This window comes from Schistocerca serialis, chromosome 10 (assembly GCF_023864345.2).
Source record: "Schistocerca serialis cubense isolate TAMUIC-IGC-003099 chromosome 10, iqSchSeri2.2, whole genome shotgun sequence".
Lineage (NCBI taxonomy): Eukaryota > Metazoa > Arthropoda > Insecta > Orthoptera > Acrididae > Schistocerca > Schistocerca serialis.
Genome location: NC_064647.1, coordinates 158,393,512 through 158,406,461, shown reverse-complemented (window position 1 = coordinate 158,406,461; position 12,950 = coordinate 158,393,512). Strand labels below are relative to the sequence as shown.

The 12,950-nt window shown below is 43.4% G+C and overlaps 1 protein-coding gene across 1 annotated transcript in view; it reads left to right on the top strand.

Annotated features, from left to right (window-relative positions):
• The window catches only part of LOC126424525 (WD repeat-containing protein 36), a 114,047-nt gene that overhangs the window by 26,368 nt on the left and 74,729 nt on the right, over positions 1-12,950 (top strand). Inside the window, exon 2 of the mRNA XM_050087259.1 lies at positions 7,056-7,337. Coding sequence (XP_049943216.1) covers positions 7,059-7,337 — 279 coding nt within the window. The 5' untranslated portion in view covers positions 7,056-7,058. The remainder of the gene's footprint in view (positions 1-7,055; positions 7,338-12,950) is intronic.

Sequence of the window (12,950 nt, the reverse complement as noted above, 5' to 3'; positions counted from 1 at the left end):
GTGCCACATATCATATGGTCCCGCAAACTGTTGTTGTTGTTGTTGGTGGTGGTGGTGGTGGTGGTGGTGGTGGTGATGGTGGTGGTGATGATGATGATGATGATGATGATGATGTGGATGTGACATATGATGTAAGACGTGCCTGAGGTCTAGGGGAGGTGAGTGGTGACAGTTTGATTCCTAGTTGGTCGAGCGGTATCAATGCTAGTATGTGCATCGCTAATGCAGAACTTGTTTATTTGACAGGAATTTGGCATGTGTACTCCAGCTTAAGTCCTGTCCATGTTCAGTCCAAGAATTTTGACTGTGTCAACTTCTTCCTTAGGTAGTGTTATGCTGTATTTTAATACTGTATATATTTTGAATGTTCAGTTTTGAAATGTACCACGTGAGTGTTTGCAATATTCAGCATCAATCCATTTATCACACTGTCCCAGGCTTTTACAATCACTTGAATTACAAGCAAGCAAAACTGACAGTTACCTGCCACTGCAGATGCTGACTTGTGTAGTATGTCTCAAACTCAAAGAATTCAGCCTGCGTATTATGTTTGTGCTCACAAAACTATAAAAGAAGTTGGTTGATTGACAGGAAATTTTGACATAACACTGCATTCAAATATGTGTGTTTTTATATACCTAATTTGTGAATATGTGCAACATATAAATATATGTGTAATATATAAAGGGGAATCATCATTACCAAAACTATTGAAAAGTTCTTTACCAATTTACTCCAAATTTTTGTGTATGATAATCTAATGAGCATTCCGGAGGATGTAGGCTATATATTTTAATTCAAGTAATATATAGGGGATTGCCCTGTTGCCATTCGTTGGTTGACATACAGTGCTATGTTTATTGGTTCATACATACAAACATCCCTCGCCCCTTCACTGCCCCAATCCAATATGAACATGTGTCAATTAGTTCTTGCTGTTTGTCTCCATCTCACATCGTAGGCAATCACACGTTAGCTACACTTTGGACCACACACGTCACTTGCAATTTAATCATACAGTAAGCATGGCGGCACAGTATTCATTTGAAGAACAATGAGATATGATTTTTATTTATGGACTAGCATACGGTAATGCACATGGAGCAAATCATTTGCAGTCACGCGTTGTCCAGAGCATCCAGCAGCAGGGCAATCTCGTGGCCAGTCGGAGTGCGTGGCACCAAGTTTCCGTAGTTTAAAAATGGTGTGTTGTCAACCTACACGACATTAGTAATTTTTGTTCCTACTGGCATCAGCTATCCAGGATTAAAATTTCATGACACAATTTTTCTCCACCCTGTATAATTAAATATTTAGTATATAAAGGGGAAATATTGTTACCAAAAATCTCGAAATGTTATTGAGAAGCCTTCATTCTATGGTTATTGACAAAGTTACTTAAAATTTTGCGCCATACTCTAATCAACATTTGGATGGACATAGGCTGTATATTTTTAATGTACATAACATGTAACTAATATTTAAGAGAGAATTGTTAACAAAAATCTCAAAAAGTACTCAATCGATTAACTTCAGATTTTTTCATCATACTGTAATAAACATTGGGACACACATAGGCTACATATTTTTAATTATGTAGTATATAAATATGTGTAAAATATGTAATAGTGGAGCATTGTCAGCAAACAAGAAAGTTGTATTTATAGCTTATTTGCTTATGATTAGAATACTATGATAGAATCTGAATTTGCAGTAACAATAAATAAGGATCAAGGTCAGAGAAAAGGGGGAGGAGGAAATGAATGGAGAGGTGGGGGAAATGAACACAGAGAGGGGAAGGGATTAGATGGACAGAGAGAGGGGTCAGGAGACATAGAGAGACGGAGGAGAATATGAGAGGGGGGAGGGAAGGGAGATGGTGATGGACACAGAGAGGGGAAAGGAGGAAGAGGTGGACAGACCCAGGGGAGAAGGAGATCATGATGCATATCCGCTTCCCATACATACTAGCAATTTTTCATTAACCAGACTGAGCCACAGCAATGCATAGCTGGATACAGAGTAGTTTATTATAACTTATTACAGCTTAAGTGAAAAAGTACAGTTTATTGTGAAATTCTGAAGTTTAGACCTACAGGTTGCAAAGACTTTCACGTGTCTCTCTGTAGGGCCATGTTACACAGTAAAACATCATGGATCGTGCTTCAGCGAAAGCTGGAAACCAGATGTTGCATCATTCGGCTGGCCACAGGCATATGAGAAAGGGTTAAATATTAAAGGATTGTATGATAACTTTGTAGGTGCATGCTAGGTTCCACCTGATAACATTGGCTGACAGCTTTGTCACAGTGCACCTGATCTTTCGTCAGTTTTTCACTATTAAAATAATGGCGAACATATGTGAATGAGCTATATCTGGCCCTAGAACAGTGTCTATGCTCATGTCATGTAATTTGCGTAAATAACAAATTGCTAACTTACATATGCAATGATGGCGAATGATAGTGACCTAGATGGGTCCCATAGGAGTTACCTCAGGTGAATTTGGTCACTAAGACATTAACATGAATTCGCTATAATGCTCCTCAAACCACTGCAGCACAGTTCTGGCTCTAAGACACAGACATTATACTGCTGAAAGATGACATTGCCTTCAGTAAAGACATCAAGCACGAAGGGATGCCGGTGGCTCGCAGCTGTCAGCGTGTCTTCAATTTACCACCACAGGTCCCATGCAAGTGCAATATAATGTCTCCCTTAGCATAATACTGCTCCCACCAGCCTGTGTCCATGGTGATTGGCGTGTTTTGAGCCACTGCTCACCTTAATGATGGCATTTATGGAGACGACCATCAACCTAGTGTAGCAAAAATGTTATTCGCCCAAACAGCCAACATGTTTCCACTGATTGATGCTCGAATCTTGATTGTCCCGTGCCCACTGCAGTTTTTATTGACCATGTTAACATGTGAACATATGGGGGTAGCTTGCTGTGGGGCTCATTGTTAAACCATGTACGATGAACGGTGTGCTCTGAAACACTTGTGCGTCTGCCAGCAGTTCACTCTTTCGGCAGAGCTGCCACAGATTGCCATTTATCCTACTTTACAGCACTGACAAGCCTCTGTACTCCATGTTCTGAGATGAGTCGTGGACCTCCAACCTGGTGGTAGTTTCACTGTCCCTCTCTCTCTTTCCATAGATGCTCATGACAGTAGCACATGAACATTCAAACAGTTTCTCCATTTTTGAAATTCTTGTTCACAGTGTCTGCATAATAATTATCTGCCCTTTGCCAAAGTTGCTTATCTAAGTGGACTTCTCCATTTGCAATCCATATCTTCACTAGGGTGATTCCCTGCCCGTTTCTGCTATGCTTACATACACTACTGGCCATTAAAATTGCTACACCAAGAAGAAATGCAGGTGATAAACAGGTATTCATGGGACAAATATATTGTACTAGAACTGACATGTGATTACATTTTACGCAATTTGGGTGCATAGATCCTGAGAAATCAGTACCCAGAACAACCACCTCTGGCCCTAATAACGGCCTTGATACACCTGGGCATTGAGTCAAACAGAGCTTGGATGGCGTGTACAGGTACAGCTGCCCGTGCAGCTTCAACACGACACCACAGTTCATCAAGAGTAGTGACTGGCGTATTGTGACGAGCCAGTTGCTCGGCCACCATTGACCAGACGTTTTCAGTTGGTGAGAGATCTGGAGAATGTGCTGGCCAGGGCAGCAGTCGAACATTTTCTCTATCCAGAAGGGCCCATTCAGGACCTGCAACATGCAGTTGTGCATTATCCTGCAGAAATGTAGGGTTTCGCAGGGACCTAATGAAGGGTAGAGCCACAGGTCGTAACACATCTGGAATGTAACATCCACTGTTCAAAGTGCCGTCAATGCGAATAAGAGGTGACCGAGACATGTAACCAATGGCACCCCATACCATCACGCTGGGTGATATGCCAGTATGGCGATGACGAATACACGATTCCAATGTGTGTTCACCGTGATGTCGCCAAACACGGATGCGACCATCACGATGCTGTAAACAGAACCTGGATTCGTCTGAAAAAATGACGTTGGCTACACCATCGCAGGCGCTCCTGTCTGTGATGCAGCGTCAAGGGTAACCACAGCCATGGTCTCCGAGCTGATAGTGCATGCTGCTGCAGACATCGTCGAACTGTTTGTGCAGATGGTTGTTGTCTTGCAAACGTCCCCATCTATTGACTCAGGGATCGAGACATGGCTGCACCATCCATTACAGCCGTGCGGATAAGATGCCTCTCATCTCGACTGCTAGTGATACGAGGCCGTTGGGATCCAGCACGGCGTTCCGTATTACCCTCCTGAACCCACCAATTCCATATTCTGCTAACAGTCATTGGATCTCGACCAACGCGAGCAGCAATGTCGCGATTCGATAAACCAAAATCGCGATAGGCTACAATCCAACCTTTATCAAATTCAGAAACGTGATGGTACGCATTTCTCCTCCTTACACAATGCATCACAACAACGTTTCATCAGGCAACGCCGGTCAATTGCTGTTTGTGTATGAGAAATCGCTTGGAAACTTTCCTCATGTCAGCACGTTGTAGGTGTTGCTACCGGTGCCAACCTTGTATGAATGCTCTGAAAAGATAATTATTTGCATATCACAGCATCATCTTCCTGTCGGTTAAATTTCGCGTCTGTAGCACGTCATCTTCGTGGTGTAGCAATTTTAAGGGCCAGTAGTGTATTTTTGTTACTGCGTCATGTGCCTGCAGTGCCACCAGGCAGCATCGAGTTTTGTGGTGGGCAGTGGTCATAACATTTTAGTTTATCAGTGTGCATGTTAATTAAAATATATTTGATATATTTTATATTTAAATGACTTAGGTACTTGAACTGAATGAAAGAAAGATGAAAAAAATAGTGACTGAAACGGGATTCAAATCATCAATTACGTTTCAAGTGCTACTGATTCCCCACCCCTATCTTCAAGTATTTCATCCTCCATCAGCCAGGAATCGAACCCAGGTCCCCTTTATGGTGGATGTCCAATTTTACCTCACAGTCAAGCTACCTGTCAAAAAATAGATCTGACTTTGGGATATTAAAGATGCTCAGATGCATTGAACATCTTTGGAATTTTCATATCTGGGTTCTGAACTTTACATGTCATAAATATAAAAAATTAAAAAATCCGATACTGTGTGGGCTTCTCGTGAGATTGCTCATGTGCTGGTGCACTGATTTGAAAAGATCGGTGATCTGTGGCCGCAGTCAGTCATTGGTGAAATCCACTGATGTTGGTCCCACTGTAACTGCAGCCTTAGTGACCTACATCAATAAGTGCCGGGTTATAAAAACAAATGAAAATGATTTGCAGGCAAACTTTGTTGACAATCTGAAGAAACCAATGTCATGGAGTATATATGTAATAATGCATAGCAACCATAGGTGAACAGATCACGTAAAAAAAAAAAAAAAAGAAAAAAAAAACTTTGCTGCCATATCATATATCAAAGTCCCTTAAAGAAGTGCAACTATGACTAATATTGATCCACACTGAACTCGCGTATTAGTAAGTGGTGCAGCCTTCAAGGATGGCAATGTAGGCACTGAACTCTGGCAGCCAGTCAATTGCACATATAGCAAGTATTGTCCTACAATATGTTATTCCACACCTGCTAGACCTGTACACATGCTTCTGTAATGATTGTTGGTAGGCGAGTCACTTTTTGTCCCATCACATCCCACATGTGCTCGATTAGAGACAATTCCAGAGATCGGGTTGGCCAGGGAATTTGCTGCACGTCTTACTGAGCACATTGAGTTTCACAGACAGTGTGTTCCTATTGGAACAGCACATCACCTTCATGTTGCAAGCATGGCAAAAGAACAGGTCTAACAAACATTTTACGTGTATTGAGCACTGTTAGTGTTCCTTCCAGAAACAGCAAAGGTGAATGGTGGTTGTAGCTTGTCGCACCCCAGACCTTAAGTGTCTCTTGGACGAATGCACTCTATGAGACAGTGCTCACCAAGTCTACATCGTATGTGCAAATGACTATCTCTTGTGTGCAGGCAGAATCTGCTGTCATTTCTGAAGACCACAATGTACGATTCTGTTTTCCAAGGGATCCTCTGACAGTACCAGTCGAGCTGTGCACGTCAATGCTGTGGTGTGAGTGGAAGCCGGGCTAGAGTTATGCGTGCCCGTAGTCCCACTAATAATAACCGGTTCGCAACAGTTCGTGTTGACTTGTCTGGGCTAACAAGACCTCTTATCTGTGCTATGATAGCTGTACAATCTGCGACAGCCACCTTTACAGTATGATGATCCAGGGAGGCATCTATGGTACGTGGAAGTCCAGAACCTCCTCTACAGGTGTGGGGATGTTCATGTGACCACTCATGCCAGCATAATTGCACAACTGATGCAGCATGTCCAACTTGTGTGGCGGTTCTACAGAATGACCATCCTACTTAGAAGGCCACAGTTTGACCCCTTCAAACTCACTGTTGACTGTAGGAAACACAAGTGCATCTCCATGGAATGATTGCCTGCTTGCTTCACATGTTTGCACCATGCAGACTATTCTGCTCTGAGCATTCCCTGTTAAAGGGTAGACACAGATGGTGCTCTGGTTGCTATGCCGCTACACTATCTGTTGGCGGATGATGTTAAAATCATTACCTGTACATCTACTGTCTTCCTGGTGGCATATGCCATCATCAGATCAGAATTGACATCATCATTTCTGTTGTACTAATTTTTTGATGTACTAATTGTTTTCCCCGGCAGTGTATATTCTTCAAAGGTTCAAAGATATATATGGTTTCAGGTTGATGAGAGATTATTCCTGGTGCCTTAAAAATATTGCTGGTGCTTTAAAAATACTTTACAAGTGTTCAAATATAACCCTAAATTGAATTATTTGTTTCAGTTCAAAATTTCTGATCATTAATGCTCCCTAGAAAAGTATGGACAGTGTGGCTGCAGGGTTCCTTATAGTGTGGGGCCGTGTGCCACACAGATAAACCACCTCTGTGCTATACACTTTACATAATGACCTGTTTTCAGGAAATGGTATCCACTACTGCAACAGTGACACAGACGCGCAGGGCAGGCAGCCGGATCTTCACTCCTGCCCGTGCCCTGGGGCTGGTCAGCAACCACGTGCCACATGCGCTGAGGTACATACGCTCCCGCAAGGAGCACCTGGTCGTGACGTGTATCGGGAAGGCGTTCCACACGTACGGGCTGTCCCACCTTGCCCTGCTCAGCACCAGCCCGCAGCACGCAGAGGACATATCCTGCCTTGCGGCCGACACCTACCACGTCTATACTGCGGCCGGCTCACAGGTAGGAAAACTGGATATTGGCTCCAGTTGATGTTCACGCCTTTATGGACTTATTGATTTAATATTAAAAAGCAAAACATTTCCTAATGTTCTGCAAAACTGCATGTATTTGGTCACGAACTAGCATTTGACTTCTTAGGCCATCTTAAGGTGACTAATGAATGTTGCAAACAGAAAGGGACATTGCTCATTGCTGGCCTAATTACGCTTGGCGCCGCCTCCATTGTTTGAGAAGGAAGAAGGGAAATATTCATCTACTGGTTCAAGGATGTATGAGGATATCATGGACTAGTTGCCGAGGAACTTTGATTCATTGAAATAATGTGTACCGATTAATCATTTACGAAGTGTCATGTTGTTTCTTCATGTGCTAGTGCTGTTTACTTCAATTTGTGTGTAGCTTAGTGTGAAACATGGCATTTTAACCATTGTTTTGCTAGTTGCACATTATTGGAAGCAGAAAGGTCTTTTACTCTGTATCAGAATTAGAAAGTTTAGTGGTAATATGGGCATTTAAAAAGTTTGAATATTTTTTGTGGGGCAAAAGTACCAATGTACACTGTGACCATCAGTCACTGTAATTTCTTTTAACATGCTAACTATTGCACCGTAGATTAGCTATGTGGTGCCTATATTTACAGGAATTCAATTTTGAAATCATTTATATTAAAGGAAGTCAGAATGCTATTGCAGATGCCCTGTCTAGGCTAGGCTACCACAAGGTTCAGAGTAATTTGGTGAATTAACAGATCAAGATGCAGAACTCAGAATGCAAGGTACAACACAACAGTCTGATTACCATAAGTTTTGTAAGCAAATGAAAATTATACAACAGCAAGATCACAGATGGAGTAAAGTCATGAAAAACCTTAAGCAAGGTGAAGGTGGAAAGGTAAGTAAATGGTATTAGGAGTACAAGGACATTTTGTTTCATAGGCAACATTAAAAATCTGATCCATATCGTGTGTGTATTCCTGAAGATTAAATCGACAAATTTATAAGACACATTCATGAAGTATGGGGACATTATGGAGTAGGCAAATATACTGAAAAAATTGCAACACTTTGTTATTTTCCAAATTTGAGAAGATGAGTCTTACAGGTATTAAGAAAGTGTGCAATATGTCAAAAATCAAAACAGTCCAATGTGTCAAAATATACGAGTACTGAGCTGCAACCAATACTCACAAAAAACCCTCTAGATATTGTATCCCTGGACATAGCTGGTCCATATCCAAGAAGTAAAGGAGGAGCAAGATATGTAGTAGCACTATACAATATTTTCTCGAAACATATCGAAATGTATGCCATTAAAAATGCAACAGCCACAAATATCAGAAAGAGAATTGAGGTAGACTATTTGAGAAGAGTAGGTAAACCAAAGGGACTACTAACTGACAATGTTTCATACTTTGTTGGGCAAAAGTGGAAACAATTTATGAGCTCACAGGGCATAAAGCACATATTAGTAAGCCTTTTTCACCCAGAAGCAAGCCCCATTGAACAAGTCTTTAAAGTATTTAACCAGCTTATTAGGACGTACACCCGTGACAAACACACCCGATTGGTAGAATACGCAACTCCTTTCATGCAAGTTGTCAATAACCTTCCACATTCTTCAATAGGTTTCACACCTAATGAATTGATGTTCCGACAAATCAGTGAGTGGGAGTTGCCCATACCAAAGGGACTCACAGCAGAAATGACACTATAAGACAAAATTTTGAAGGACAACGAGTACTCTTATGGATGCTAAATTGACAAAAATTGGCAAACTAAATAAAGGATACTAAATTGACAAAAATTGGAAAACAGAATGACGAAGCATGGTAACATTAATTTGTTATCACAATATAATTGTACATAGTGCACATAATTCAAAGTGTAACTTTTCTTCTGGAGTATATTTTAAGATAAAGTAACTGATCTCAATATAATAGAGGGAAACATTCCACGTGGGAAAAATATATCTAAAAACAAAGGTGATGTGACTTACCGAACGAAAGCGCTGGCAGGTCGATAGACACACAAACAAACACAAACACACACACAAAATTCAAGCTTTCGCAACAAACTGTTGCCTCATCAGGAAAGAGGGAAGGAGAGGGAAAGACGAAAGGATGTGGGTTTTAAGGGAGAGGGTAAGGAGTTATTCCAATCCCGGGAGTGGAAAGACTTACCTTAGGGGGAAAAAAGGACGGGTATACACTCGCACGCACACACATATCCATCCACACATATACAGATACAAGCAGACATATTTAAAGACAAAGAGTTTGGGCAGAGATGTCAGTCGAGGCGGAAGTGCGGGGCAAAGATGTTGTTGAATGACAGGTGAGGTATGAGTGGCGGCAACTTGAAATTAGCGGAGATTGAGGACTGGTGAGTAAAGGGAAGAGAGGATATATTGAAGAGCAAGTTCCCATCTCCGGAGTTCGGATAGGTTGGTGTTGGTGGGAAGTATCCAGATAACCCGGACGGTGTAACACTGTGCCAAGATGTGCTGGCCGTGCACCAAGGCATGTTTAGCCACAGGGTGATCCTCATTACCAACAAACACTGTCTGCCTGTGTCCATTCATGCGAATGGACAGTTTGTTGCTGGTCATTCCCACATAGAATGCATCACAGTGTAGGCAGGTCAGTTGGTAAATCACGTGGGTGCTTTCACATGTGGCTCTGCCTTTGATCGTGTACACCTTCTGGGTTACAGGACTGGAGTAGGTGGTGGTGGGAGGGTGCATGGGACAGGTTTTGCACCGGGGGCGGTTACAAGGAAAGGATAGGAGCCAGAGGGTAGGGAAGGTGGTTTGGGGATTTCATAGGGATGAACTAACAGGTTACGAAGGTTAGGTGGACGGCGGAAAGACACTCTTGGTGGAGTGGGGAGGATTTCATGAAGGATGGATCTCATTTCAGGGCAGGATTTGAGGAAGTCGTATCCCTGCTGGAGAGCCACATTCAGAGTCTGGTCCAGTCCCGGAAAGTATCCTGTCACAAGTGGGGCACTTTTGTGGTTCTTCTGTGGGGGATTCTGGGTTCGAGGGGATGAGGAAGTGTCTCTGGTTATTTGCTTCTGTACCACGTCGGGAGGGTAGTTGCGAGATGCGAAAGCTGTTGTCAGGTTGTTGGTGTAATGGTTCAGGGATTCCGGACTGGAGCAGATTCGTTTCCCACGAAGACCTAGGCTGTAGGGAAGGGACCGTTTGATGTGGAATGGGTGGCAGCTGTCATAATGGAGGTACTGTTGCTTGTTGGTGGGTTTGATGTGGACGGACGTGTGAAGCTGGCCATTGGACAGGTGGAGGTCAACGTCAAGGAAAGTGGCATGGGATTTGGAGTAGGACCAGGTGAATCTGATGGAACCAAAGGAGTTGAGGTTGGAGAGGAAATTCTGTAGTTCTTCTTCACTGTGAGTCCAGGTCATGAAGATGTCATCAATAAATCTGTACCAAACTTTGGGTTGGCAGGCCTGGGTAACCAAGAAGGCTTCCCCTAAGCAACCCATGAATAGGTTGGCGTATGAGGGGGCCATCCTGGTACCCATGGCTGTTCCCTTTAATTGTTGGTATGTCTGGCCTTCAAAAGTGAAGTTGTGGGTAAGGGTGAAGCTGGCTAAGGTGATGAGGAAAGAGGTTTTAGGTAGGGTGGCAGGTGATTGGCGTGAAAGGAAATGCTCCATCGCAGCAAGGCCCTGGACATGCGGAATATTTGTGTATAAGGAAGTGGCATCAATGGTTACAAGGATGGTTTCCGGGGGGTAACAGATTGGGTAAGGATTCCAGGCGTTCGAGAAGGTGGTTGGTGTCTTTGATGAAGGATGGGAGACTGCATGTAATGGGTTGAAGGTGTTGATCTACGTAGGCAGAGATACGTTCTGTGGGGGCTTGGTAACCAGCTACAATGGGGCGGCCGGGATGATTGGGTTTGTGGATTTTAGGAAGAAGGTAGAAGGTAGGGGTGCGGGGTGTCGGTGGGGTCAGGAGGTTGATGGAGTCAGGTGAAAGGTTTTGCAGGGGGCCTAAGGTTCTGAGGATTCCTTGAAGCTCCGCCTGGACATCGGGAATGGGGTTACCTTGGCAAGCTTTGTATGTGGTGTTGTCTGAAAGCTGACGCAGTCCCTCAGCCACATACTCCCGACGATCAAGTACCACGGTCGTGGAACCCTTGTCCGCCGGAAGAATGACGATGGATCGGTCAGCCTTCAGATCACGGATAGCCTGGGCTTCAGCAGTGGTGATGTTGGGAGTAGGATTAAGGTTTTTTAAGAAGGATTGAGATGCAAGGCTGGAAGTCAGAAATTCCTGGAAGGTTTGGAGAGGGTGATTTTGAGGAAGAGGAGGTGGGTCCCGCTGCGACGGAGGACGGAACTGTTCCAGGCAGGGTTCAATTTGGATGGTGTCTTGGGGAGTTGGATTATTAGGAGTAGGATTAGGATCATTTTTCTTCGTGGCAAAGTGATATTTCCAGCAGAGAGTACGAGTGTAGGACAGTAAATCTTTGACGAGGGCTATTTGGTTGAATCTGGGAGTGGGGCTGAAGGTGAGGCCTTTGGATAGTACAGAGGTTTCGGATTGAGAGAGAGGTTTGGAGGAAAGGTTAACTACTGAATTAGGGTGTTGTGGTTCCAGATTGTGTTGATTGGAATTTTGAGGTTTTGGAGGTGTTGGAGCTGGAAGTGGGAGGTTGAGTAGATGGGAGAGACTGGGTTTGTGTGCAATGAGAGGAGGTTGAGGTTTGCTGGAAAGGTTGTGAAGGGTGAGTGAGTTGCCTTTCCGGAGGTGGGAAACCAGGAGATTGGATAGTTTTTTGAGGTGGAGGGTGGCATGCTGTTCTAATTTACGGTTGGCCTGTAGGAGGATGCTCTGAACAGCCGGTGTGGATCTGGGAGAGGAAAGATTAAGGACTTTTATTAAGGATAGGAGTTGACGGGTGTGTTCATTGACTGTGTTGATGTGTAGGTGAAGGATTAGGTGGGTGAGGGCAATGGATTGTTCAGTTTGGAACTGGTATAGGGACTGATGGAAAGAAGGGTTGGAACCAGAGATGGGAACTTTAAGTGTGAGGCCTTTGGGGGTAATGCCAAATGTCATACAAGCCTGGGAAAATAGAATATGGGAGTGTAATCTGGCTAGGGCGAAGGCATGTTTGCGGAGGGAATGTAAATAAAACTTAATGGGGTCGTTGTGGTGGTGTTGTGAGGGTGACATGGTATTAGAAGGTGGAAAGTGTAACATGAGGCTGAAATGAAAATAAAAATATATGGGGAGAGATAAAGGTGAACTGGAAAGTAACTGGAGATCTGGTGTGAAAAAAGGTGAGAAGGTTACAGCTGGGCTATGTTGGACTTGGGTTGGTAGACAACGATGTGCACAAAGGTTAGGTGGTTGTGTTGCCGCCAAAACACGTTAAAGGACGGAGAAATTCGGGAAAATTTCGGAAAAACTGTGTGTAATATATTAAAGGGAGTGGTTTTGTGGTGGCAGATTATGAAAATGAGGCTAACAATTGTCTGACGAAGAAATAATGACGTTAAAACCTGTGGGAAGCGGATAAAAAGCTTGAATTTTGTGTGTGTGTTTGTGTTTGTTTGTGTGTCTATCGACCTGCCAGCG